This window comes from Wasmannia auropunctata, unplaced genomic scaffold (genome assembly GCF_000956235.1).
Source record: "Wasmannia auropunctata unplaced genomic scaffold, wasmannia.A_1.0 LD336116.1, whole genome shotgun sequence".
NCBI classification, from domain to species: domain Eukaryota; kingdom Metazoa; phylum Arthropoda; class Insecta; order Hymenoptera; family Formicidae; genus Wasmannia; species Wasmannia auropunctata.
This window is the reverse complement of record NW_012026774.1, coordinates 2,347,320-2,375,067: the sequence shown is the minus strand read 5'-3', so window position 1 is coordinate 2,375,067 and position 27,748 is coordinate 2,347,320. Positions and strand designations below refer to the sequence as shown.

Genomic DNA, 27,748 nt, shown 5'->3' with positions numbered 1-27,748 from the left:
CTCCTCTCTCAGTCGCTCTCGCCGGGGGCCACCGCACCGAAGGCGTCCGCGCGACGAGCCAGACCAGTCGCTACGCAAGATGGCTGTATGTCGCTGACGGGAGGCCGACAAACCGGACGGGGGTACAGACAGCCCGCGGATAAGCGGAACATGCGGCTACGTGACCGTCGGGCCCGTCCCTAAAGAGAGAGACACTGGCCAAGAAGCGAGAAGGTGAGCGGAGTATATGTGTATATATGTGTATGTTTGTACGTGTGTATGTGTGTTCCTCGGGTGAGTTTCTCTTTGCCGTTTTTCGCTCGTCGTCTCTCTTCTCGCGATGAATTTCTTTATATTTTTCTACGACTTGTCCATCTCCGTTGGGAGACAAATTTTCCACGAATCGTTTGTTCATCCGCCTGCTCCGATTCTCTTTTTCATCTCGTTCGCTTTTTCGGAGTAATATACTCCGGACTCCGGGGGCGAGTATACTTCGGAGCCTCGTCGACGACCCGCACCCATGCCGTGACAGGACGGAGCGGAGTGAAATGTCCGTTCCTGGCTTTGCCACACGCTATACACGGTGTGCGCGTTCGACGCTAACGGCCAACGAGCGAGCGAGCGAGCGTGCGAGCCCATACGTGGACTCTACCAGCACCGTCGTTACCGAGCAAAAATACACGTACACGTACGCGCACGCCGTGGCGCGCGTATATGTACGAAAAGTGTAAACAAGTTAAGAGTCTCCTCCTCATCCTGGGTATCTTCTTCAGTGACGTCGGTCGTGGGTCTTCAGAACTTCGCGATAACAACCTAGCCGAGACAACGCGTATCTCACGCTCTCTCTTTCTCTCTTTCTCCCTTCCTCGCGGGCGAAAGGTCCGCGTATTCCCGTCTCTCTCTCTCTCTCTCTTTCTCTTCCCCCCCTCGGCATACGTCTGCGTGTGGCTGGCAGTCTATCAGTGCCTGCACTTTGTCGGTCCGCACTTTCCCCCGTACCAGGCTCCGTCCCGTCGATTGAATAGCTCTCCTAACTATGGCTCTCCTATTCTATACATGCGTGCCGTACAATCGCGGAATCGGAAACCGAAACCCTGGAAAACATCTGTCGCGCCCGAGCCGACCGGAGGCCGACCTAACCTCCAAAACTGCGGGGGACTCATTATCGTCGTCGTCGTCGTCGTGAGTGGCGCGGTGGCATTCCCCTCCCGGCACGTCGACGCGCGCGGGTCTTATTTTTGAATGTCGTCCGCGAGCAACCCGATCCGGCCGAAAAGCGTCGCGATGCATTACAGTTATTTATTTCACCCGGAACGAGGCGAACCGCGATCCACACGAGGAACGAGATACGCCGGTCTTTCGGCTCGGCCGAGAGCGATGGAATTTCTCGCTCTCAATTGCACTCTCCTCGGAGGAATCGGAGTATCTCCCTGGATCTCTCTCCGCTCCGCTCTCCCGAACGCTTTCTCGCGCCTCCCGCGCTCGCCGGAGACGGGCGAGAGCGCGACAAACGCGGCTCCGAGGGTAGCCGTGTCGCGAAAACGGCCACGATGCGGCTTCCGCGGGACGACCGGTGGCAACCTGGTAGCTTGGAAACATCGACGGACTCTCCCTGCAAGTCGATCGGTTTCGACGTAACCTAGAAATCGCGAAGCATTTCCCTCTGTACGCGTCGCGTTGTCGAAATGGGCGTAAACTGCGTTAAGAAACTTCTGCCATCGACGTCATGAATTATTCACCGTTTTTGTCGCTGCTCCTGCCTTTTCTTCTCCCTCCCGCTTCCCTCCCCCCTCTACCATTTATCACTTAATCAGAGATAATTATTAAGAGATATGCGTCAGTTTCTGTTGTATATTTTTTTAAATCAGTTTTTTTCCCGCATGGAAATGTACTGACCGGCGCGGCGGAAATGATTTCGAATACAGAAACCCGGCGCGACGTCGAATTTCAAATCGCCAGCAACACCAGTTTTCCACAGCGTCGCAACCCGCGTCCGTTTCCTTCCACGCGCGAGTACCCCTCGCCGCGTCGCACTTTCTTACGTAAATATTCGCCGCGGAAATCGAGATGGCGGGCGCATGAACAACCCAGTCGTGAAGCGTCATCGAGAGAATGCCCATCGGGACTTATTTATATTGTTAGACTTTTCCACGGGTGCGGGTATGATTATAAGAGTTCGGCTCTGCGCCTTAAAACGCGAATCACCGCGCCGCGAGCTGACACGGTTTCCGCCTCGCTCGCTTCCCGTCTCGCTCGATCACGACCGCGTAACCGATCGTCCGCGTTGCCGCTGCACCTCGAGGGAACGTCGCGAAGCCCGCGACGATAAAATCGCAAATATATATCGCGAGCGAGACGGATTCCGGCCGTCTGGAGAATCAGTGGAATCCCTCGGTCGTTGCCGTTCTCGCGGGAAAATCCGATTACCGTGACGCCGTATATTTTGTCGTTTTACGTCGCGTTTTTTTTTTTTTACGTTCGATCGAGTACTCTCCTCTCGAAACCATCTGTCGCTCGCCGGTCGACCGGTAACCAGCCGCGTCGCGTCGCGTCGCGTCGCGTCGCGGACGTCTTTCTGGATCGCGATTTCCTCGCCGTCACGCTATCGCTCGCGATTGCCGGTGCTCGGTACGTTGTCCTCATCGGGGCCTTATAACGTACGTCCGTTGACGATGGTTGTTAAACCCGAGTAACGCGCACGTATAAGACATGCGACATGCATGCGCAAACTCACGCACGCACGTACGGACGCACGAGCGTCGAGTTGGCACGTCTACGTATCGCCGTTCGAAAGTTATAGTCCTGGCAAAAATATATCGAAGCTCACGCGCGGTGGATACCTCCGTGTAATATTTGTTCTCCTCCCATATACATATATGCATACTAACGCTCGAAAGTATTTGCCATTCCGATTTTTGTACGTGTCTCTGTTATGTCTAAATTTCATTTTAACTCTGCTATTTTTTTTTTTACATATCGCTCACGCATTTGCCGCAATAACGATGATAACTAAAAAAAATTGTTGTTTTTAGTTGCCTGCGGAAAAAGAACGAAAACATAAAGGAAAAAAGAAAGACTATACTTTTATTCCTCTACAATCAGTTATTGTAATACCAAAATATGCATTTCGAAATCAATATTATAAAATTTTAATGATTCGAAACGTAATGAAATTTAGTTTTCTGAAAAACTTTGCTTTTTGAATTGTATCGTTGTTGTAGCAGCAAATAAGCGTTGGATAGAACACAAAATTTTGAGCCAAAGAAGCATTTTTCGTAACATCTATAGAAATTCTAGAAGACTAGAAAAGAAAATAGAAATTCACTCTTTTTCATTTGATTAAGAAAAATAGAATGGGCAAATGCTTCTTTGAGCGGTAGTGCATGTGTATGTGTGTGTGTGTGTGTACACGCTCGACGGTTTCGTCACCGTCACGGTACAGTCGGACAACTCTCCGCCGATCGAATCTCGGCCGCGGCCGTATCGACACGACGAGAAACCTCTCCGATATACATATATCCCCGGCGATGCACGCGCGCGCGTGTGTGTGTGTGTGGGTGTGTATGTGTGTGTGTGTGTTGGATTTTTGGGCACACCCCGTATATGCGCGCGCGGGGCTGGGTAGTTTCCATCGGAGCACACGGGCGCAACCAGTGCGCTCCGACCCGACCGTGCGCTCTCCGATGCGGGTATATGTATCTCCCTGTACCTGGCCATTAACATGGAGAGCCCGTCGCCCTTCGTTTTCGACGATGGCCATTGTCCTGGACGACGGTAGTCCCCGGGTCTTTCAGTCCGGTCTCGCCCGGTGCGCGCCGTAACGCGCATCGGGGGAGCGCCCTGGCCGGGGTGCCGTAATTAGCAATTTCGCGAGGAGGCAGGCCTGAATTCGGTAAGGGCTTATCGATTCGCTCGGCCGGCCGGCGGCTTACGTTTCGTAATTCGCCTCGGGTTTTGGCAGCTCGTCGTGCCCGTCGGGCTCTCTCTCACCCGCGTTAAAAGCGTAGGGGGAAAACAAAGTTGTTTCGCACACCCGAACGAGCGAGAGAAAGAGAGAGAGAGAAAGAGAGACGGCTCGCTGTCGCCAAATGTCGATCGGACGCAGCCACGCGGCAAAGAAAATAATGCGGAGACTTTTGATTATCACTTGTAACACGAATCGCTATTTGCTACCTTATTCCTGAAGCGTGCAAAATCGAATATCTCCGAGTAGAGCGCGGAATAAAACCGCGCGAAGACGAGTGTACATATCTGCTTTGTCGCGCCCGCTGATTGCCGAAACGGCAATTTTATTGTGCTCTTACTCGTTCGCTGGCACGTTTTTTTTTCTTGTCGCGATCCCCGAGAGACGAATATCAGATACGACGTGATAATGCGAACGGATTCCAACGGAGTCGCACGCGCGCGAGATATGAGCCAGCCATGAGGCGCGGAATTTTTTTGTCGTGTGCGTGTGCCACATTTCGAAATTACGAGCGCGATGTTTGGAACTTTGGTGCTCGTTGCAAACTTCGTATGTTGCGTATTTCGCAAACGCGGCTCGCCCGACTGCGATGCGGCGGGCCCCCGCCATTTGGAAAATAATGCGAATACACGCGTGGCTGGCTCATGGAGAATCTCGTTCGCGGGCTTTCGAATTAAAGCGAGCTCTCTATACTGAATTAAATCGTTACACGACCGTTATTTCGATATTCCACTTTAGCTTGGTATACGCCTTTTCACCTAATCTGCATACGCGTGCTAATTTCCACTGGCAATCGGGCCGACGTTGATGATGCTGCGACCCGTATGGAAATCCTCCTTAATCCCCGAGAAGTCTCGATCCTACTTGATCCCCGGAGAGAAAGGCGGGTATGACAAAAACGACTACGTACCCTCGTTCCGAGCTGTATATGATTTTTCGTTTCCGCCTGACGAAGGGGCAGATACGCAAAATTATAGCCGGAGGCCTTTCGCTCGGGGCCATTACCTGAAATCACAGGTAATAGCCGAGTATTCAATATCTATACACGGGCTGTTTTGAATACGTATTAAGTCTACTACACAATTGGGGAAAGTGCTTCGAATGACCGTGCTGTATCCTACGTTCGTTCTACGACAATGCGCACTACGTTTTTTTTCCCTTTATTTTACATTACTTTTCAAATGAATATCCAAAGTACGCTGTTTTTTTTTTTAGTTATTTTAGAATGTGTTACGCGCATTTATGTAACAATCGAGTATCGGCACAGTGTAATTAATATAATGAATAGCTAAAAAACAGAGCATAAAATATGCACATTTATTCATTGTGTTTTGTATTTGTTCTTTTTATTGATTAATCTTTAATACACACGAATTGGGTCATTCGTGTCGGCTGTAATTAATTATAACATTAAGATACAATTTTTTTTCAATACACCTTACAAAAACTTTCTAAAAATGTTGAAATATGTATGACTAATTTAATAATTTTTGTATACTTGTGAAAGCGATGAAAATCAATTCAGATCCTTTACAAAAACACACGAATGGCTCTCATTGTAAAGAACTGGAAAATCACTGTGTGCACTGAAAGTTAAGAAAAGAACGTACGTGTCATAAAAACTGGGAAGCCGTCCAAAGGCCGAAAGACATCGGATTAAAATAAAAGCACGCAATAACAGAGCATATAGACGCGCGCTCGAGAAGCATTGTTAAAAATTTCAACATTTTATTTGCGAGTTTTTGTTTTCCGATTGCGGACGTCAATGATTTACTTTTTTGAAGTTTACTAACAAAAAATGGATCGTAAGAAATGTAATGATATATGTACGATGTTTTCCAGTCCTTTTTTCAAGTCCCTCTTTTTTCAGTTCATTGTCAGCTTGACCTTTCATTCCTTTTCTTTCTCTCTCTCTCTCTCTCTCTCTCTCTCTCTCGCTCGCTCGCTCGCTCGCTTTCTTCCTTTCTTTCAGTCTTTTTCGAACGGACCTTAGTATACACGATTGCACTATACCTACATGTGCGGGCAGTTCAGGATGTTGCCTGTCCGTTAGAGCAGGCATTTTTGTGCAGGCTGTTCTCCATGGGGCACCGGTGCGGCGTGAGCATGTGTGAGTGTGCGTCAAACCTATCTTGCACGCACACGCATGCACTCATGCCCGGCGCGGCGGCACGTTGCACCGGCTGTTAAGCGCGGTGACACGTCACGTCGCCGGGGGAAATGCATTTTACCACGAATTTTACATAAGTCTATCTAAGGCCATTATTGGCGACCGTCCAAACTGTTAATCGCGCCAATTTTGCTTCAACGCGTGTTGAAAAGTGCACATTCTCGTGAAAGACACTCGATACTAGATTTTTAGCTCGACGCCCGATTTAATTACATTCGATTAGATTATATCGTTTAACGTGTGGCGCAATTATCGATTGCACTAATGTTGTTAACGCCACGAGAGTAATTGTTTTCAACAAATTCTCGTTACTTGTATTGTATAATATAGAAACTCTTTCTCTCCCGCGCCTGTACGCGGAGATTTTATATTTTATTTTATAGGCTAAAATATCTCTCTCTCTCTCTCTCTCTCTCTCTCTCTCTGCGTGTGTGTCGATTTGCCTTTGTTACGCGAAAGTGCGGATTCCGATGTTTCGATTCCCAGGCAGCGATTTGCGAGAAAGCGTAAAAAATTCTTTTGACAGAGAGACGAGATGTCGAAATTGTTGCAGAACGTGGAAATGGTAGTAAATTGTATCCTCGTATCCTTGATACGCCCTAGAAGCTCAGCGGAGGAGAAGGATATCCTTTTCGGGACGGTAATGACGCGCCGCGACGTAATGTTTCCCCTCCCGCAATATTCCACGTTAACTCATGCCGACTCGGCAGGCAGGCCATTATTACCCACGCGGGTGGAGGGTTTTCTTAGCTCTTCCCTCGTCCGCGCGATGGTCCGTGGCCGCCTTCGCTCGAAAACCATCGCAGCAAATATACGTCGACGAAAGTGTCTTCTCTCTCTTTCCCTCTTTTTCTCTCTCTCTCCTGTTGCGAGGGGGCGGCTGTCCTTCCATTTCGTCCGAAGGAGCAGTTTGATCGATATATAAATATCGTTCGGTCGGGACGAGCGGGGTCTCGTCGCACACAAAATCGCGCGATGTAAAGCGTGTTCGATCGGGCACACACGACGCGCACCGCGAATGCGAGAACGCCGAATTATACCGTAAATGGGAAAACGAGCGAGTGAGCGCGGAGGATCTTTTTTCGTTCGTTAAAGAAATGAAGGAGAGAAAAAATGTATGTCAAGACGAGTGCGCGAGTCCTTTCGCGTATTTTGCCGTCTCGAATATAGGAAGCGCGTGTTCTTTTTCGACAGGATTGACGTCATAAGGACGCGGCGCGTGGCGTTCCCCATTGTGTGTTAATCCGTGTAACAATTGCTTAATCGCCATCGACGCTATCGGCGCTTCTCGTCTTCCACGAAAAGACAACGCGCTCGCCTCCCGCCTCGCCGGCGTGCACCTTGCGTAATAATAACAACGAGCCGGTACGCGATTTATTTCCGCGTGAACGCACGTTTATTTGCGCAAGGGTGGATTTACGTAAAAATTATAATTAGACTTCGCGGAGACGATATATCGATGAATACAGACCTTTAACCGGCGCGGCGCGGCGCGGCGCGATGTGCACGGCAAATGCGAAAGACACAAAAGTCGCTGCCGCCATCGCCGCGCGCCGCTGCCTCGGCACCGCCTCGCGCCTGCGATACAACGATATCTGCTCGTTCACGCGAGACGGCTTCGATTAGGCTTTAATGAAGCGCCGGCCGCGCTTTCCGAAAATAGAACATTTCGAATTATCGCAACCCGTTTCTACGTTCTCTAGTCGAGAGCGTCAGTTCTCTTGTGAAATGTTTAAATGATTGAAGAAGAAGAAGTTAGAAACCTGGAGCGTATATCCACGAGGAAAAGCCGAGAGCGCGCGCCAGTCTTTTAAAGATGTAATTAAAGTCTTATCTCTAAACCGTTTTACGTCCGTATCTTTTTTTTTTCAACGCGGGTTACATACTGCAAAGTCCGCAGCTTTCCGTAGATAACGCGTGCAATTCTGTTTCTTGGAAGCAAACGCGCGGACTTTTAAGACGATTTGGGGCGCGTACTTACTGGGCGATCGCGCGCGTCGCGGTCTTTATCGGACGACCCGGTGGAACCACTGGGGATTACATTACGCGGTCACATTTGCATTTAGGCGCGCGTATATTTACGGCCGCGTCGCCCGCGCGCTCGGGGTTCGCAGAAGGATTACACACGCTCCGCGCGCGCTCCCTCGATTGTTGGCCGATGCCGTTTCGCGTGCGCGTTGCGCAAATGAACGCACGAACGTTCAATTTGTCGGCGAACTTTTTTGTCCGTGCGCGCTCGCGAGGAGAGGATTGCCGGTTGTAAATACGGTGCGTAACGTCGGACGTTTATGGTCGCCGATAGCTAGACGCCTAATTTACGACGGTCGAGGGGTTAAGCCGCGCTCCGCGGCGTGTAGCGCGATGAATTTAATATAATGGTTCGCGATTATGTGAGACGCCACACGGCGCGACTCTGCCGCGTCACGTGTTTGATTTCAGTCGCGTCGCATCGCGATCGTTTACATTTGCGTTGCGTCGCGTCGCGTCGCGTTGCGTTGCATTGCGTCGCGCCGTTGCGGTGCCGATGATGGTGATACTCACGCGAATATCGATATTTCCGCCTCACGCGGACGACACGCGCTACCGCATCGCGTATATACACACGCTCGCCGCTCCGCTCGAGTCACCTTTAAAAGCGACTTTTCTCTCGCAGATGTGCCGCGGGTACATATATTGATTATGTGCTATCAATGTACGCGGGGTGGATGCATCAGTGAATGACCGGTCACCGGTGCACGACCGCTGCGAATCTTTACGCTCTTACTTCTGGTCTCTTACTTACGGTCACGTGAGATAACGTGCGATTACGACGTCTCTTCCAGATGTGTAATACGATCGCCGTCCAGTTGTTATCTGCCGCTGCCGTGCCGGAGGACGCGGACGAAAAACTCGATGTCACGGGGGGAGAGCTAGGATAAACGATTTTTCTTTTTCTTTTTTTTTATTACGAACGAGCGGAAAGTGTGCGGAGATAAATCCTTTTTTTCTTCTTCTTTACGTGCTTTTCGCGTGAATGCCGTAGGAATTCCGCGTGCTTCTCGGAAATACGCGAATAAACGTACACGTATATATACGCACCGCGTTATTACGCGGCACGCCGCGAATACCGTATGAGGCGCTGCCTCTCCCCGCTGATTTTGCGGCGTCCTATTATTAAGCCCTACCTACGCATTCACGTGGCAGCAACCTAGAAAAGTGACACCCTTAAAAATGGATAACCTTTTTTTTTATCATACATCGTAGGCGGCGGTTTTTCCTAGCGACCATCGCGGGGTGTTTTTCTAAAGATAAACTTAGGCGCGCTCTTTTCAGTTTTCTCTCCCTGCCAGGCGTTCTCTCTTTTTGCGATATTCATCGGAGTGCACTGCCGGGAATCCGAAGCCGCACGACAGGCGAGCCGCGGACGGCGCGCCATTCGGTATTGCTAAATATCCCGTGTAACGATTTTCGAAAAATATTAACGCCCACATTGTAAATCTATCGTCATGTCCAGCGAGAGATTAACGTATTATTTGTATACGTTCACTCGTCATAAAACGCAAGTAGCATTGAATATATCTCTACAGGATGTTTTAAAAGTTCTGCGGAAAGCGACGCGTAAGTCTTTACATACGAAAAGGCTAGAGATGAATTTTTATCGAATTGAAGATAAATTTCAAAAATTTTGAAAGAAGCAGTGAATCTGTTTGAGTTATTTATTTATTGTAAAAAAAAATGAAAAACACGTTTCTGCGCACATACACACACGGCTCCGCCTCCGCTTTTGAATAATTTCCAAAAGTTTTGAGGGAAAAACAGAAAAATAATAAAACTTGTATATACTGTTTTGAAAAACAATGCAGATAGAACTGCCCCGACATACTGTTGCCGTCGCGTTGCGTACTTTCGCATCACCTTGTAGTCTTGACGCAGTCTTGACGCGAGTGCGTCAAGACGGCCTGGACGCGACGGCTTGACACTCGGATTTCGTTGCAGTTAACTTGGCTACCTCGCAATTTCGCCAGGAAAGTTTACGCCGTTCGGGCGAGCACAAGCTCGGATTTTCCCCGTTCATCAATCGATCGGCTTGACTCATCGCGCGGAATATAAGCGCGGCGCGGTGTGCATACCTATACGTACCCCGCTATACGTATAACACGCGAACGCGCGCGCCGCGCCGCGCCACATACACGGTCGGTTACGGGCGCGCGGGGGGGCGGGGGAGGGTCGCTACAGGGTGACGCAAAGTTTCGTTACTTTTACTCGAGGGGCTGAGTCACCGTGACGCGGTCTGATGAATTACCCCGAACGCATTCCCGACGAGCGTTTTACGGAGTTACCCGTTGCCGCGCTTATTATTTCGCTGAAACGGATTACCGCGATCTCCATTTGCGTTCGTATACGTTCCCGTATACGCCCCGCTTTATGCGACGTCGAGCAAAATATACGGATAATATATCGTTACGCGTATACGTCACGCGCAAACCTCGTTTTTTATTTCTCGTAAAAGTCGTATTTATTCTGTACTTGAGAGTTGATTCTGTAAAAGCACGTAATGATAAATATGTATAATTAAACGACGTTCCAACGTTGGACATTGAATGTAATACAGTTATTATAATCTCTTCAACTAGTCTAGTTTTTTTTTAAATACTCGGATTGAGATGGAGAACGCGAGGAGTACGTCTTTCCGTAACCCTGCACCAAGGTGAGATACTGAGATCAATTTTTTTTTATGGTTCGCCAGGCGACCGGCACGGTCGTACTACTTGTTTGCACCACTTTGTTAGGATCTGACGGGTGTCGAGCCGGTTAACTTAAACGTAACTGTACCTCGTGGTACCGTAGATCGTTCATAATGCCGACCAGCATTTCTGACAGTCAGCACTATAATTAGAGCACGTCGCGCACGCGGGTAAATGATGGCGAGAACGGTGAAGAGAGAGCGAGAGAGAGAGGGAGGAAGAGAGAGAGAGAGAATGAGATGCGTGCCGATAGGATAGATAGATTGAGGAAGGGCGGGAGAGCCCGAGAGGGTAGAATTGAAACCGCGCTGTGTTTCCCGAGACACTGCGGGATTGCGATCGATCGGTCGTTTTTGTACGCCCGGTATTATTCGGGCGGCAACTCTGACTATGAGTCACAGGCGCATTGTGCAATACTACGTATCTGAGCGCGATCAGATGGAATTACGGCGTGTGTTGATAGCGAACGCGAAAATGGGTATCGCACGCCGCCGTAATTTGGGGGGAACCTTGCGACATTGAATCATTAAGCCACGATTAATCCGAATTCCGCTGACTTGACGTCGAATTTGATTAATGTCGAAAATCGGCCGCGCTCCAATGGAAGCGCGATAAACGTTTCGGGCGAAGCGCTCATTCTTTGTGGGTCGTCTTGCGCGATATACCGGTCTTCATTTTTCGCGTATGAAAGCAATAATTTTCAATGTAGGACATGGTGGCGCGCGCATATCTCTCGCGCGTCGAGATTTACGATTTTCCGCGATAGGCTGAAGAGGCCTAAGAAGTTCTTAAAATAGAGAGTCCCGAAACGCACCGACAGGTTGTTTCGAAATGTAAAACGTTAATGTATCCGCATGATAAGAGCGGCTAATAGCCTAGACGCGAGCGTCGAGAATTCTCAGTTATACGTCGACTATAGGTAGGAGAGGATAAAAGACTGTTCTCCGAGATGGTTAACCGGTAAGTCCCGTGGAAATTGTTTGCTCCTCGCAAACGCCCGTCGCGAACAGGTCATATTTATTGAATAAAAAAATGTGGAAGCGCCGCTCCGAACGGTCCGTTCGCGCCCGTAGAAATATGATATCTGGCGACAGGCTCTTTGAGAATCACTGACCCAAACCGACGACGTGGACACACGTCGGCGAAGGAGACTTTAAAATATTCATGGTCGTTGGCCTTACTTTTTGTGTTCTCCGCGGTATTTCTTCCCGCCATGGCGACTCACACTTTTGTGCTTGAGGTGTCTTTCAAATGTCCGAGGGAATGGTGTCGCTACTCGAATATTTAACGCAATCGATGTCGTTTTAGTTTTTCGGGCGATACGAGAGAACATTTTGTAAAAACGTAAGCTTTTGTGTTGCTATTCTTTTAACAGTTAAATCTCTGTCTATAGGGGAAACCAATATCGGAGCAATAAGCGAAATGCAGTGTTACAGCGAAAATAAAAATTTTCGCGCCGTAAAGAAATTAAATGGAACCCGCCGCGTTCGGCGTTAACGAGGCCGTTACTTTCTGATTGCAGGGAATGTGTGACATGTTCATCCAAACACAGCAGACGAGTAGCGTCAACGGCAGCAGCAGCAGCAGCAGCAGCAGCAGCAGTAACAACACCGTTCACCACCCCAGTAAGAAGCGCAAGTTGGATTACAACGTGAGCCAGCCGGTGATCCAGCACGCATTGGTCCAATCGACCAGCGACTATAACCAATTGGACAATACCGGTCTGCAGCAACGGTACTCCGTGAACGGTGCTAATACCGCGTTTAGCTCGCTGCACAACAATAATGCGCTGCAGAAGAGTAGCCCGAACCAGCAGACCCTGGTACGAGCCTCGACGATCAAGCTCTTAGACACGTACCAACGCTGTGGCCAGAAGGTTGGTTTGATGCCGCTTTCTTACGTTTCTTTCGCCGTTCCTGTCGCCGCTTATAATTGTTCTACGGTCACCTCCTCCCTCCCCCTCTCTTCCTCGTATTCCTTCACGTGTCTACGCATCCAACACGCTAAATCTGGCTCGTTGACTTCTATACTCCTCTTGTGTCTAGTACAGATCTAAAGATCGTGTGTAACGTTGAATCGCGCAGGGGCTGAGGATCAAAATTAGAGAATTAAAATTAGAGATTCGCACTTCGAGTTTCATCGCCTTTTTCAGAAGTTCGACTTTTTAACGATGTTAACAATGTCTGACTAGTCTCCTTCTTCCTCTCCTCTCTCTTCTTTTTTTTCCTTTCAGCTTTTTTTTTTGTTTTTATCAATGTTTGTCCATATTTTCGCTAAACGCGCATTCTTGTATATTTTTTTTCTCCTAGTGCGGCGCGTAGTGTGCACAATGAGCAAACAATCCGCAATGTCTCAATGTCATTTGTTTGCGTGGTTTCGTGTTCCGCAGCAGCTTGTTGTCGTTTCGCCGTTGCTCCGTTACCCTCTTGGGCACCGACTGTTAGCCGGTGCGCTCGTATACGTGTTATTACAAGAACGGGAATAACTACGGTGACGCGTTCCGTCGTTAGTTTTCCGTAATTCTCCTTAATGGAGAGCGGACAGGGGACGGGAACTCACCTCCGCGGTCTCGCTATATACGTGTGTCGCGCCATCCTCTCTTTAGCGCTTCGACAAATAAAACTTAATGGCCGCTAACCGCTTATTGGCATACGTTATACGGCGCAGGCCGTGAGTTTAGGTCGTTCTAACTGAGATCGCGTTCGGCAAGTCGTGATACTTCTCCGCTTCGCAACTGATGCCTCTTGCCGCAAGCCGGGGCGAAAGGGAAAGGCATGAGATCTACGGGATTGTAGCGAGAAGATACTGTACCGTCCGTTCGCGTCTCGTTCGCGTGTCGTTCGACTCGCTCGTCCGCGTTGCATCTTACCGATCTCTCGGCCGCGTCTCTCCGACAGTCGCATCACGACGATCGTTCAATAGGATCGCTCTCCGCGTTTATAGCCGTTATACAATAGGATTAATCGGCGACTGGAGGCTAATCCCGAGACCTCGCAAGGCTCGACGTGAATCTGTTTTTTTTTTTTTCGTCTGGTGTGCGTGGCACGTCTAAGCTTAACGCTTAAGAATCACGCTAATGTCTCGTCTGACGCGACATCATTCTCGGTACGTCCTCTCGCGCTCCTATCTCTCCAACAAAGTTTCACGTCGCAGTCGTGACTCGATGTCGATTCGGTAATATCGCACGGTTCGCAGCTACGTATGTCGCGATGTTTTCGCTGATTCATTGTGCTCACGATACAAGTGTTTCTCGAAACGTTCTCACTCCGCCGTTCGCGATATACAAAACGTTTTGTAATGTTGCCATTGCGCCGTGCCGCGCCGCGCCGCGCCGCACCGCGCGGCGTTACGTCGCACGGCTCTCGCCGTCTCTCTGTTGCAACGCTGAGACTCGTGTTCGAGCTTTGGAGTCGAGGTTCTAGATCGACCGCGCATCCATTTAATTTGTCCATTTAAACGGCACACAATCCGATAGAAATCAGGGCCGAGAGTTGGGCATAAAATATAAATAGATATGAATAGTGTCAAACATTTAAAAATTGTGTTTTATTAAAAATAATTTTTTTTTTAAAGTTATTCAATTTTTTGTTTTTGTCCGATATATGAAAAAGACCAAAGTAATTACCGGATATACTCCAATCTGGTGTACTCCAAGAGATGTATTTGGGCCTGATCCGGCGCGAACTGAATCCAACATATACCGGACCAAATTTCTACCCGGGAAATAGCCAGCAATCGAATCTATTTGGCATGCACGTCGATATCCCGTGATGCTCCGAAACGATCGACAAAGTCCTCGAGTTGGTCCCCGTGCGCGCATTCTCATCGCGCATTTGATTTAGCGTTTGCAGCAAAACACCGCGTACGTCCGAGCGGTAACGAGCTTCTAATGACAGGGGAGGTATCACAATTTCCTTGACGCTTGTTAATTCTCCGATTCGCGACCGTACGGCGCAACGTCGTGGGAAAGTGACGTCTATTACCGGGAACTAACTTTATGAATACCACTACAAACGAGCCTCGATATATTCGCGGCGCTTTGTACATACATCTATACGTCATCCTCTCGCGTATACGAACCGCCGATCGATTCGAGAATCCTCGACCGAATCATATAGGCGACCGCCAACTCCGCGACGTCGCTTTTATTTATTAAAAGAGGAAAAAAATATTCGTCGTCGAAGACACGAGACTGGCTCTACCCGGAACGGAGAGCACGCATCCGCGCGTTCAGGCGCACCGGGGAGAGTTTGTTGCCATCCGGAAGCGGGTGTATCGGTATCGTTGACGGAGGCCCCGAGGAAGAGGCCTCAGCGCGAATAATCCGATTCCTCGAAGCCATAAAGATTCTTTCCTCCTTCTCGCTCGGTCGCCCTCCGCCTCTTCCTCCAGCCCGGAACGATCTTCGACCGGTCTCCCCTAACGATCGTGTGCCGCGTGCGCGTGCATCCGATCCGACGCGCCGCGGCGCACCGGCGGCGACGATAATTGCGGGGCCGCGGCGATTGTGTTTCGGTTGCCTATCGGTTGCGAAACGTCGCGGGGTGTCACGGACGCGCGCGTAGTCGGCGACGTAGATAACGTTCCCGTATGGCGTAGTTAACTATCGATTGCGCGCTCTTTCAAGGCTCCCATTACATATTTCATACCGGCCATCGCGCGCGGATATCGCGAACACGCACGTATCGTCCGCGTGACGTCCGCGAAATTCTGCCGGATTCGTGGAATCGCGGTCATGCGCGGCGTCACCGGGGATCGGCGGCACGCCGGGGGAACCGGGCGGACGGTCATTTCGCCGATGATCGAGAAAGAGGAGAAAGAGAGAGAGGGAGAGCGCGCGCGCGCGATCGTTTCCCTGGATCCTCCCGCGATTGACGAGCGGGCGTTTGATTCACGGCGCCCGTTGTTCACGTATAACGCACGAACGCGCGGGATGTATGCGATACATAGCGTTCGCTCCACAGGCACGCGTCCGTTAATTGATCTCCAACGGCGCGCGAATGCGAATCACGCAATCGGTGGCGATCGAAGCTCTCCTTCGCGTCGACGCCGACGCGGAAAATCTCCGGCTTCTGGGATCGTCCGTCACAGGTAGTTCGCACCTCTGCAGCGTTTTTTTTTTGTCCGGAGATGTACGAGTTGTTGTCGAGGGCCTGTGTATCGAGAGGCACGTTGCTCCACGGCGCGATTGCTCTCGTTTTATCATTCTTCCAACCACCCAACTTGATATGCCGCTCCTCCGTGCTCTACCATCTACGGCGACCTCTTAATGCCCAAATATTTTTGTAAAAGATATACTCCTCCTACAGAGAAAAACTTGGTCGAGGGAAGGTAATGGTGACGGCCTGGCAGTTCACTCCGCCAACGCGAATGTGGTCGGCAGTACTGTAGTGTCGCAGCACCATACCCAACAGCAACAGCAGCTGCAGCAACAACAGCAGCAACAGCACAGCAAGCAGGCAAGCATGACGGCGCATAGCAAGCAAGTGGCCAACGCGGCCAACGGCGGTGGCAGCAGCAATCCCCAGGGCGACGGGGACTATCATTTGGTGCAGCACGAAGTTCTCTACTCCATGACCAACCAGTATGAGGTCCTCGAATTTCTCGGCAGAGGTACTTTCGGGCAGGTAAGAAATACAAATTCTTTTTATATTTTAAATTGTATATTCCTCCCCCTATTAAAGCGGGCTAAATTGACAAATTGATTTCTTGCAGGTCGTAAAATGTTGGAAAAAAGGGACAAGCGACATAGTAGCCATCAAAATTCTAAAGAACCATCCATCGTATGCGCGCCAAGGTCAGATTGAGGTACGCACGCAATTATTAGAAAGAGACGCGCGATCTAATAATTCGTAAACTGGAAACTCGTCGACTGGATATTATATATTCTGTATTACATCGGGCAATTTATCATGGTTGAATGACGTATTTGCAGGTCTCCATCCTGTCTCGACTTAGTCAGGAAAATGCGGATGAGTTCAATTTCGTGCGCGCCTACGAGTGCTTCCAGCACAAGTCGCATACCTGCTTGGTATTCGAAATGCTGGAGCAAAACCTCTACGATTTCTTGAAGCAGAATAAATTTTCGCCCCTACCTCTCAAATACATCAGGCCCATTCTCCAACAAGTATTGACCGCGCTATTGAAACTGAAGGTACAATATCATTATAGTCGGTTGCTCTTATGTCATTCGGTCACTTGGATTGACATTGAGAATTAACGTGGCAAATGCCTTTATCTTCGCAGCAATTAGGATTGATACATGCCGATTTGAAACCGGAGAACATTATGCTGGTGGATCCGATGCGTCAGCCCTATCGAGTGAAAGTCATTGATTTCGGATCAGCCTCGCACGTGTCCAAAGCCGTCTGTAACACCTATCTTCAATCACGATACTACCGCGCGCCCGAGATCATACTGGGACTTCCGTATTGTGAAGCGATAGATATGTGGTCGCTCGGCTGTGTGGTTGCGGAGTTGTTTCTGGGATGGCCTTTATACCCGGGCAGTTCCGAGTACGATCAGATTCGATATATAAGTCAAACGCAGGGCCTACCGACGGAGCATATGCTGAACAACGCCAGCAAAACAACAAAATTCTTTTACCGGGACATGGACAGTACGTAAATTGATGCAGACACTAATGATACCGAGTAGCGGGGAGCTTTTTCTTACAAATTCCACGTGTATTTTCCAGGTACATATCCGTTTTGGCGATTAAAGACACCAGAAGAACACGAGGCAGAGACTGGTATCAAATCCAAGGAAGCGAGAAAATATATTTTTAATTGCCTTGACGATATCGGTCAGGTTAATGTACCGACTGATTTGGACGGCGGACAACTCTTGCCAGAGAAAGCGGACAGGCGGGAGTTTATTGATCTCTTGAAGAGAATGCTTACAATGGACCAGGTAGTAATATCTAATTGATGCTCTTAACTTTTCAAGAGCACACATCTGGCGGAGGGTATCACCCAAGTAACAATGTCACACTGACGTCAAATTGACATAAAATTCGATGAAACTTTCGTCAAGTTTTAGTCAAGATGACATTATCTCGATCTTATCGTCGAGTGTTACTTGGGCAAGGGCACCGTCAGTACAGATGTAAATTTGCACCATCGATCTTTGCCGATTTGTAACTCGATTTCGAATTAATCAATTTCAATCATTAGTCTTTTTTAAGAAAGGAAAAAATCTGGCGAGGGTATAAAAACCGATTCAAAATAATTAAAAGTGAAAAATTGATTTACGTTTAATGATGTTTCAGAAAAACAATTAAGAAAAAAAATCCATGGTCTAAATTTGCACCACAGGGCGGTCAAAGAATATTAATTAAGGGGAAAAAATAAGATTTTTTTTTCGTGTACTTGGAATTTTTCTCACAATTGTCCTTTGGATTAAAGGAGCGCCGTATTACACCCGGCGAGGCACTGAACCATGCGTTTGTTACTCTGGCGCATCTAGTCGACTACGCGCATTGTAACAACGTTAAAGCTTCCGTCCAAATGATGGAGGTTTGCAGGCGCGCGGGAGACTTCACTGCGAGTCCTGCACATCATCAGGCTCCGCCGGCGCCTCAGCCACCTCCACCAACGTCTTTAGTAGCCAATTTTGTACCGACTACTAATGGCAGTGCGGTGACTCTCACCTTCAACAACCAACTGTCTAATCAAGTGCAGCGATTAGTCAGAGAGCATCGCACCGCGCAAACAGGATATGACAATCTGGTAGGTTTATATAATTTTTTTTATCTATTTATATGTGTATATATTTATTATTTCCGAAACAGGATTACAGTATTATGTTTTACTCAAATCTTTTTTAACTTTATAATCAATCTCTTATGAAAGATGTATATGTGATGGTCGGGCTCGAACTCGAGATCTGCCGACTACGAGTCAATATCTTTTACACGGTGTCACTCCTCTTTTAATTTCTTTTAAAAACTATTGGTTCTTATATTTTTTATGTTTTCCAATTTCAGTACCAAATATATAGTAACAGTAGTCGACGGGCAACACAATATAGCGGTTCGTCCAGCGGATCCAACAGCGGACGAAGTGGCGTTCACGATTTTCCGCATCAACTGGTACCTGGCATATTGTGTCCACCACACGGCTATCAGACTATGCCAAGTCCTGCGAAGCACGTGGTTGTTGCTCAAGTAAGAATAATTATCATGTGTGAGCAATTACCGCTAATTAGTTTTTATTACCGGAATGAGTAGCCTTTAATAGCGGTTTGTTTCACAGCCCCCGCAAGCGCAACAAGCACCTCTGCAGATACAATCGTCCATTATATCGCAGCAAGCTGTGGCCGCGGCGGCTGTAGCTGCCCAGCAGCAATACGCTGCAGTTCCCGTGTCTATGGTCGAGACTGGTCGGCAAATGTTGCTTACCGTAAGTAAAACAATGTTCACCTCCGAATGACCGTAAAATGGTCTCGCGTGTTTTGATATACATTTATGATCATCATAGAATGCTGTACAGACATCTTGGCCCGGTGGAAGTCGTCAGATGGCAGCAATCGTACCATCTGCGTGGCAGCAGTTGCCACCACAACATATTCAACAACCGCTGCTCAGCGATACCGGGGATTGGGGAAGGCCTCTCATCGTCGACAGTTCTGCTATTCTACAGGTAGCACTTGTCAATAAACTGCTCGTAATATTCAAAGTAAAATTAAAATTTGTCAATATCTGCGTGTAGCTTTTCTTTCTCCTTTTGTGATACTTTACGTCGCTACATCGATATTTTCCACATTTATCGCTGCGTTCTCTAAAGCACTCTCCCTAACGTTTTACGCATCGTAAAGTTTGAAAATTCAGTTTTTAATTAATCTCCCTTGTTTTGGGGAAGGATCAGAGGCCGGTATTTCCTGTCACGGAAGTTTACAATGCTAGCGCACTCGTCGAGCATCCGTCGCAGAGCTGGGGCAAGCGCACCGTCACCAAACATCATCAGCATCATGTGACGGTACCTCAGCAGACTCAGCATAGACATGAACATAAGAAAGAGACGCAGCAACTGAGTCCAGTGAAGAAACGAGTCAAGGAGAGCACGCCGCCAAGTAGCATGCGACGACACTCGCCGAGCAGCCACTGGCAGGAGCAATCGGTGCAATCTCATCATCACAGTAGCAAACATAGTAGTAGTCATAACGTGGAGCATCAGCCAGTCGCATCCGTGCGACAGCAGACCATCACGATTGATGACACGCCTTCGCCAGCCGTTTCCGTTATCACGATTAGTGATAGTGAAGATGAGGCACCTGGAAAATGGTGAGTGTTATACCGAATGCCTACAGCCCCAGTATACATATTATAAATTAGTATATCAAAAATACGACATTTTATTGTAGTTTAGGATATTTTTATTTTCAATTTTTAGACTTTAGACTTTTAGTTTCAAGTAGAGATTGGAACTGATATAATTTCGTAGAATTCAGATTTGATTCTCATTTATTCGTATACATGTAAAATGTAATAACTGGTGTAAATTTTTTTTCGCGTATCTGTAGCATTTACGAAAACTTGTATTTGCCAATATTTAAATTTGCAAATCAATCTTCTCAATAGGCAAATTTTAGAAAACATTAAGAATATATATATTTAAAATGTTAGCAGACTTTTTTGGCAGATTATCTTTTTGTAAAAAATATTCAGTTAAGCACGCGTATTTATTAGTCAATAGTTGGTAGTAGAATCACGCATGGTATCATTGACAGCTGTGGAGACCGTCAGTGCAGCGCCTGTCAAAGTTTGGCAACTCGCCTGTCGGGCGACGGACGTCCTGTCCGTGAAGAAGTCATACGAAGGTATATTAATGTAATATGGCGGTGTTATGTGATTAATGATAATTAATTAAGTCTCGTCGAGAATATGCAGTTAACAGATTGATTCACAAAAGATAAGATTCATTTCCTACTTTTCATTTCGATACTTTGTTGCTAAGTCATTCAAAATCAATTTTTACCTAACGTACGCTTTGCTTCGGAAAAAATAACAGATTTATGACGGATTGTAGAGATTTTCACGAGTCATATTTATATTGTATCCTTGGCATAAACAAATATATTATAAAATTTGTTTTTTGAACGATTCAATTTACTTGGTTTTTATCACGGGATAGATACGGGCTGTTTAGGGATCCGGTTGCGGAGCTTGGTGTGAAACAACTGTAGACTAACACAAAGCTACGTCACTTAATAAATAATTCCGTTGCAAATCATCTTTAGCATGCGATATTTCATGGATGCAGCGTTAACTTGCCAATGGTTGAAACACGCGACGATAACCGCCTCGATGGCTCTGAATAAAAAAGTCCTTCTCCTTGAATTTGCAGCACTCAATCGACGCCGCGCGTTGTACAGCCGATGCAACACTCAACGCACGCGAACAGTCAGCAGCACGGGCATGTGACGCATAGCAGCTCGTCGTCACATCGAACGCAACGCAAGAATGTCATTAGCTGTGTCACTGTTGGCGACAGCGACGGCGAAGCCAGCCCAAGCCGCACGCATGCCCATTTATATCTGCCGCAACACTCGCAGCATCAGCAGACCACGCAGTTAATTAAACACGAGCCGCAACAACAACATCATATTAGCAGGTGAGCGTTCAATGATGACGTCGATGTCGGCGAGATATCTGCGAGAGGAATCTGTTAATAAATTAATTCATCAATAACTCTCAAAATCATATTCTCTTATTTTTAAGAGGATGCTGCAGTCGTATATAATACTGATCAAATATACAATTTGTATTTTTTGCTTTTTTTTTCATTTGTGCAGAATATAAAATCCTTCTCCAAAATGAGAGAAAATATGCAAATGGAGAGACACAAAATGATATGAAAAAGTTTTGCATTTACTGTTTCCTGTTACCACATAAATGATTCAGTGTATAATCAAAGTATAAATATCAATCCACATTTGAATAATGCATAAGAATATTTTAAGATCTTGAGTTTGTTATTTTGAAACTTACAAAAGAAATAAACTTACAAAGGAAAGTACGATTTGAATTGACGAGTGTGCATGCGACATTGCTGTAGTAATAAACATCACTACACACTACTATATCAATTATGCACGCACACATATCCATCGCATATAAATTGTTCTTAAAACAGCGACATTGTGGAGTTTCGTCCTTCCTTTCAGCATTTTTTTAATAGGTTAAATTAGATTATTTTTTTATTCTACTTAATAATTCCCGAATTAATTCCTAAAGTGTGTACAATTGCTAAACTTCTTAATTAACTTTTCCTGTATTTTTGTTGCAGTAGCTCGGGATATTCCTCTCAGTCACAAAAGAAGCGGCTGTTGGCGAAGGTGCAATCTGAATGTAACATGGTGAACGTTGCAACAAAGCCAGAGCCCGGTGTCGAGTACCTTGCTCCACATCCGTGTCACGCGCCAGCTTGCAAAGAGCCACCGACCTATCAGGTAGACTTAGATTTCTAATATCCCTCCTGTACCCCCTCGTCTAATTTCTTTATACATTTTTATTCACGATTTTCTTGGAATCGCTAAATCACAAAGAGCAGCAAGAGCAGTGATAGAGAAGGGGGAGGTAGGAAGAAGGGGGAAAAAGCCGTGTGTAACAATAGTTTTTTTTTCTTATTTTTTTTTATTTTCTTTGATAAATGTTTGTTTATAATATAAATTATAAGATAAATAGTTTTTTATTTGACGTCTATAATATCCATAACCCCTTATTGCAGTATGTGACTACGAGTAGTGCGCATCCTCACCTCCAAGAGCAGCATATCGTGTACACGACCGGCACGGACAAACGAGTGTCCTGGCCTGGGAAGCGAGCCGAGTACAAGCATGAATATGTTCAACCACCGGCTGCTCACTCGAGAGACCATCAGAAGTGGGTGGTGGCCAATCCTGTGCATCAATATAGGTGAGAATCCGTTCTTCCTCGGCATGATCATCCGCGTCTTTTAATTGAGGCATGTACCATAATTATGGGACGAACTCTAGAACGATTTTTGCGACGCGATACTACATAGTGCGGCGGAGCATGGTTCTCATCGAATAATCGGCGCTTGCTACGTGCATGCATGGGTTTTGTAGGCAGAGCCAGGTAGTAGGTACGGCAGCCCATCCGGGTCATACCCACAGTCATCACGGGCATCCGGCTCATCTGAGTCCCGGCGGCAGTGGCGGTGGTAGGAGTCCCGCCGGCGGGCCTGTGATAGGAAGTGCCCAGCACCTGGGACAGCCCCTCTACCAGGAATACGCTCACGTGCGCTCGAGAGCCCACGCGGTGCCGCCTCCTGTGTACGTTACTGCGGCACCATCGCAGGCTGCTACCGCTATCCAGCAGCAACAAGTGCCCACGTATCAGGGATTCACACCCGGGTGGGTAACTAGAGAACTATTTCATGCACGCATGTCTTACACCCATCTTTTACACCTTTGTTCTGGCGTTCAATTTACGTCATCTATGACCTCAAAGTAGTTACGATTGCGAGTTCTTTCTTTCATAAAACGTTACGTTTTGTGGCATGCGGTTAATAAGGAGCGCGAATTCGCAAGAAATCGATGTTTATTTCCTATACTTTTCGATTACTCGATTACATCATTCTGATATGCAGAATGTTAAAATGATTGTTAAAATTAAACCTCAATCATAAATGCTCGCGTGACACAAAGTTCACTTCATATATATTAATACAATTAAGTATTTTTAGCTTATTTATTTAAATTTACGATGAAAGAATATCCTTCGTTGTAAGTGAATTATATTTAAATAAATAAGCTAAAAATTCTCAATGTATTAATACTTAATGTATATATGAAACGAAATATCATTGAGAATTTTTTATTTGATAACAAACATCGAGATCCTGCTGGTAGAAAACTTGAAATGTAGAATTTTGTCAAAGTTTTTCATTTCCTGAGTTTACCCTGAGATATGCTATGTGTGAATTCAACAATGATGAATATCTATATTATAAGAAAAAAATTTATAATTTTCTTTTTTTAGAGCTTTATGGAGACTTTCTAATGTTTGTTATCCCGTTTTTTACAGCTCGTCTCCATTAACGTTATATGATTCTAGTCGAGCGTTGCCACCGCCAGCTCATCACAGCTCGGCCAGACCGTTACTGGCGAGTCACGCAGCACATCCGTTGCCTGCGCATATGCAGCCTACAGCCGTTTACGGATTGGCCCCGCTTTCGCCAGCCAAACACCAATACCAACCTTCCAGTTTATGGTTTACTGAATAAATTATTCCCGTCGAGCCGTGGATAAGAGTTGTGTACGAACAAATAACTAACGAGTAATTGTACGATTTTCTGGGAACTTACGAGCCGCTCGTGCCAATTCAGCGAACGTGTAATCGAATCAAATGGAACGATGAAAGTAAGGTGTCGTGCAGATTTTCCTCGTTTTCGTGCGCTTGGCTAATAAAGTGAGCGGGTAGGGAGCGTCCGAACCGCTGCGATTTTGCGAATATGATCAGTGGCACGAAATACACACAACACATACATTCACGATCGAACGAGTTTGCCGAAAAGAGCACAGAGAGCAGGGGTGCATTAAGGCAAACAAATTTTGACAATCCGTCCTATATGTAAGCAGCGACCACTCCCTTCCGACCGCTCTCGTAGGAAACGAGACACGAGATCACGGTCAGTGTAACTAGATCTCTTTGTATATGTTTGTTACGTCTCTTGTGTATCTGAAACAATTCCATCGTCTTACTGTGACGATTTCATAAGAAGGAAAGAAATCGAAGGAGAAAGACTCCTACTTTGACACGCGATTGTACGTGAACGGGGTACCGATCGTGTACCGAACTTTCCCCAGGACGGAAATGTGAAAAGTGAAAATTTTTATCATTGAAATTATTGGAGAAATTTTTCACGTTTCGCCCTATCAAACACATATATTATACGATTGGTATCCTGATTTCTCAAGTAGGCTACGTTCAGGGAGCGTGCTATCAGCGCTGTTGCATCACATTTTATTCTTATTTCTAACGAGCATAAAAATAGGATGAGCTCAATAATCCTGATAGCGCGCTCCCGAACGAAGTCTCTCATCTGGCACATTTCTTTTTCCTTTTTTTTTCTTAATTCAAAGAGACACATGTATCTCGATGTACGCGGCATGCTTTAAATTTCGTAAGTTTCCAGAGACACCGAAGTTTTATTACGGAAACGGTAGAGTTTATAAGGACATTGTACAGACCAAAATTTTCTATCGAATTGTCCCGATCTGCTTAAGGCCCATACGTATGGTTTCTCTCTCTCTCTCTATTGTACATACATATATATACATATATCTATATATATATATGGAACTGATATGTGACTTAAACAGATCGGGAACATTAATATCGACGATAGACGATATACGCATGTAGTGGCAATGTCGGGTCCACGTGCGCGTGGAAACTGTTATTAACGAAACATCCTTCATATGCGATTTACAATAGCGATTTAATTTAACCGCGTAGTGAGTCTGCATTTCTTTATGATATGTCGCAGGACATATCGCGCGCGAGTATCTTGTTTTTAATGCTCCTTAACAAAATCATTTTAGCGAATTTAGGTTTCCCTTTTCCGTTGTTGTAGTAGTGTTCCTTTTTTTCTGTTCTTGCTCGTGGAATTTTTCGATTACATTAAGAATATCGCTAAGGGATGTAACGCTCTATCTTTTACGATATTTTATTCATAACGGGCACTCAAGACTAACGAGGTAGCCACATTATTCTTTGTAGTTTGTAGCGTGTTATTCAAGTATACGTTAATACACCGTACACACATGTACACACACACGCGCGTGCGCGCGTGCCCGTGTACACGTATACACGTACATACGGCCACACGTAACATTATTTAGTTGTATCGCATATTCCAAACTTCTTCGAGTAGGATTATTCGGGTTGTCGTAGGTATAGGAGTATACTCGTCAGAAATAAGAAAGGAATTTAGAATTCGTGTCACGAATTTATTAAGGTGATTGCACGACATCCGAATCGACAAAAAGCTTTGACGTGCCTTTTTTGGAACAGTCTCATTATTTATTATTCTTAGATTATTACTTTACATCATCGTCGAACTCATCTTATCATTTTCATCGCCATCGTACTCGTTATCATCCCCATTATCATTGTCATTAGCTAGCCATCATTGTTCTTATGTCTAATATATTTCGTTCTAAATTGTATAAATAACGTATTACACAGAGAGGGCAAGCATGCCTTAAGCTTTGAAACGCGAAATTATTATTAAAATTTCGAAATATTCATAAATTGTATATAAGTTTAACGACCTCATGTGAATATATATATATTTTTTTTGCATTAACGCTTTGCATTTTGGCAAGAGAAACATGTACGAATCAAGAATTACACTGCATAAATCGATGAAAAAGAGAAAAAAGAAATGAGAGCAAATGATGGTTTCTGTTTTCAGAGTACAGAGTAGAGTGATCTCTTCCTGAATGCTGGGGAGGGAAAGAGAGACAAGGAAAAGCATTCTGTGAAAGAAATGTATGCCAAACAGCAATAAAGTATCATAATGGGTCTTACGATAAAGAATTTCTCGCGGATATCACAAACTCGCATATTTCATTTTTCCGCGTATATAGATGTAATAATAATGATACGTGGGAGGGATGGGAGGGAGCGCAATTCTATTTATAAATAGTTTTCATAAAACGAGGTTTTGCAATTTACATTTTTCTCGTTCAATCATGTTCTTCCTTATTGCATTTTCTGAACTACAATCGACATCTTACACATCAATGATTTTTTCACACTATCATTCTCAGGCGGTATATGATAGACGCGGTACGCACGTCATTTTTTCAGGTACCGGCGTCGTTATACGCAACTGCTAATATATGTATTTCGTGATTTAATGGAAATAACGCTTATAGGCATTGTTTCGCTAATTCTATTAATATAAATGTATAGAAAGTTTGTAACGGTAATATTCGGCGTATATGGGATTCATTGCGGTATGTTGTTTAGAGAGTGATTCACGTCCAGAGTTTAATTAGAGATATTTTACACGTAGAATGTGAGTGGAAGGGAGAGCGAAAGCGTAAAAGCGAGAAAGAGAGTGAGTGAGTGAGTGAGAGAGAGAGAGAGAGAGAGGAGAAAATTATAGAACATAGATATATAAAGATATACAAGTGTAGTGTAGGTGTAATGGAGTTTTAAACATGTTACCGGTATCAATGAGAAGAGAGCCCTTTACGCGATACAATAAGTAAGCGACAAACGATATACAGCTGCAATTTAACTATATTTAACTTATAGAGCAGGGCCGTTACGGCTATCGGGTCCATGATAGCCTCGCAAATCTCTCGAGTGCCTTTATATCGAGAGGCATCAGACGAATCGACGTAATCTAACGATGCCGAACTTGCTTCGGCAAAAGCAAAACCCTATAGACTTCTTCGTTTCTTCTTCTTCACTTCTTCTTCTTTTCTACAGTTACGCAGTTTAACTCCCCTTGTCTTAAGATTGAGCGATTTGCCCTTTCGTATACGCAATTAATATGTTTGTACACATTGTACACGGAAGAAACAAACAAAAAAAAAGAAATATTTAACCAACTCGATGTGCCTGTTTAACGAATAATCGTATTTACACTGGGTAATTATAACTTGTAATGGGGAAAAAAAGAAAGGGATAGGTAGAGAGGGAAGTCCGTTCTTCTTTTTCTTCGACATAGACTGAGCGCGCTATGACGTATCAGTATGAAGCATCGCAATCATCATAATCGATTTGCTACGTGTTTGGTATCCACTTCTCTCGGTTTCTCGGCATAACGGATCGGTCCGCGCCCGAATTGTACATATACATACATTAACATTACATACATGCTTCCACGTATGACAGTAGAGATACTCGCGTCGCATTATAAAAAT

General features: G+C 46.0%; 1 protein-coding gene across 7 annotated transcripts; it reads left to right on the top strand.

Annotated features, from left to right (window-relative positions):
• On the top strand, positions 1 to 27,748 carry LOC105462620 (homeodomain-interacting protein kinase 2). 7 transcript variants are annotated; one of them, XM_011709360.1, is made up of 18 exons: positions 1 to 213; positions 12,360 to 12,713; positions 16,147 to 16,464; positions 16,553 to 16,645; positions 16,773 to 16,991; positions 17,084 to 17,456; positions 17,535 to 17,749; positions 18,244 to 18,567; positions 18,825 to 19,004; positions 19,093 to 19,239; positions 19,318 to 19,479; positions 19,705 to 20,120; positions 20,567 to 20,656; positions 21,184 to 21,450; positions 22,126 to 22,288; positions 22,567 to 22,754; positions 22,928 to 23,215; positions 23,889 to 27,748. In XM_011709360.1, exons 2-18 carry the CDS (start codon positions 12,363 to 12,365, stop codon positions 24,085 to 24,087), a joined length of 3,993 nt encoding a protein of 1,330 aa, XP_011707662.1. In that variant the 5' UTR covers positions 1 to 213; positions 12,360 to 12,362; the 3' UTR covers positions 24,088 to 27,748. The 7 variants fall into 7 exon arrangements, with proteins under 7 accessions (XP_011707662.1, XP_011707637.1, XP_011707653.1 ...); XM_011709335.1 differs by having other exon boundaries at positions 19,078 to 19,239; XM_011709351.1 differs by having other exon boundaries at positions 17,535 to 17,752; positions 19,078 to 19,239; positions 19,330 to 19,479.

Excerpts from the sequence above, each read along its gene's own strand:
- LOC105462620 (XM_011709335.1), top strand. The coding sequence starts at position 12,363 with ATGTGTGACATGTTCATCCAAACACAGCAGACGAGTAGCGTCAACGGC. Across the intron at positions 20,657-21,183 it reads CGTGAAGAAGTCATACGAAG|CACTCAATCGACGCCGCGCG; the intron begins GTATATTAATGT and ends TTGAATTTGCAG. Across the intron at positions 23,216-23,888 it reads TATCAGGGATTCACACCCGG|CTCGTCTCCATTAACGTTAT; the intron begins GTGGGTAACTAG and ends CGTTTTTTACAG.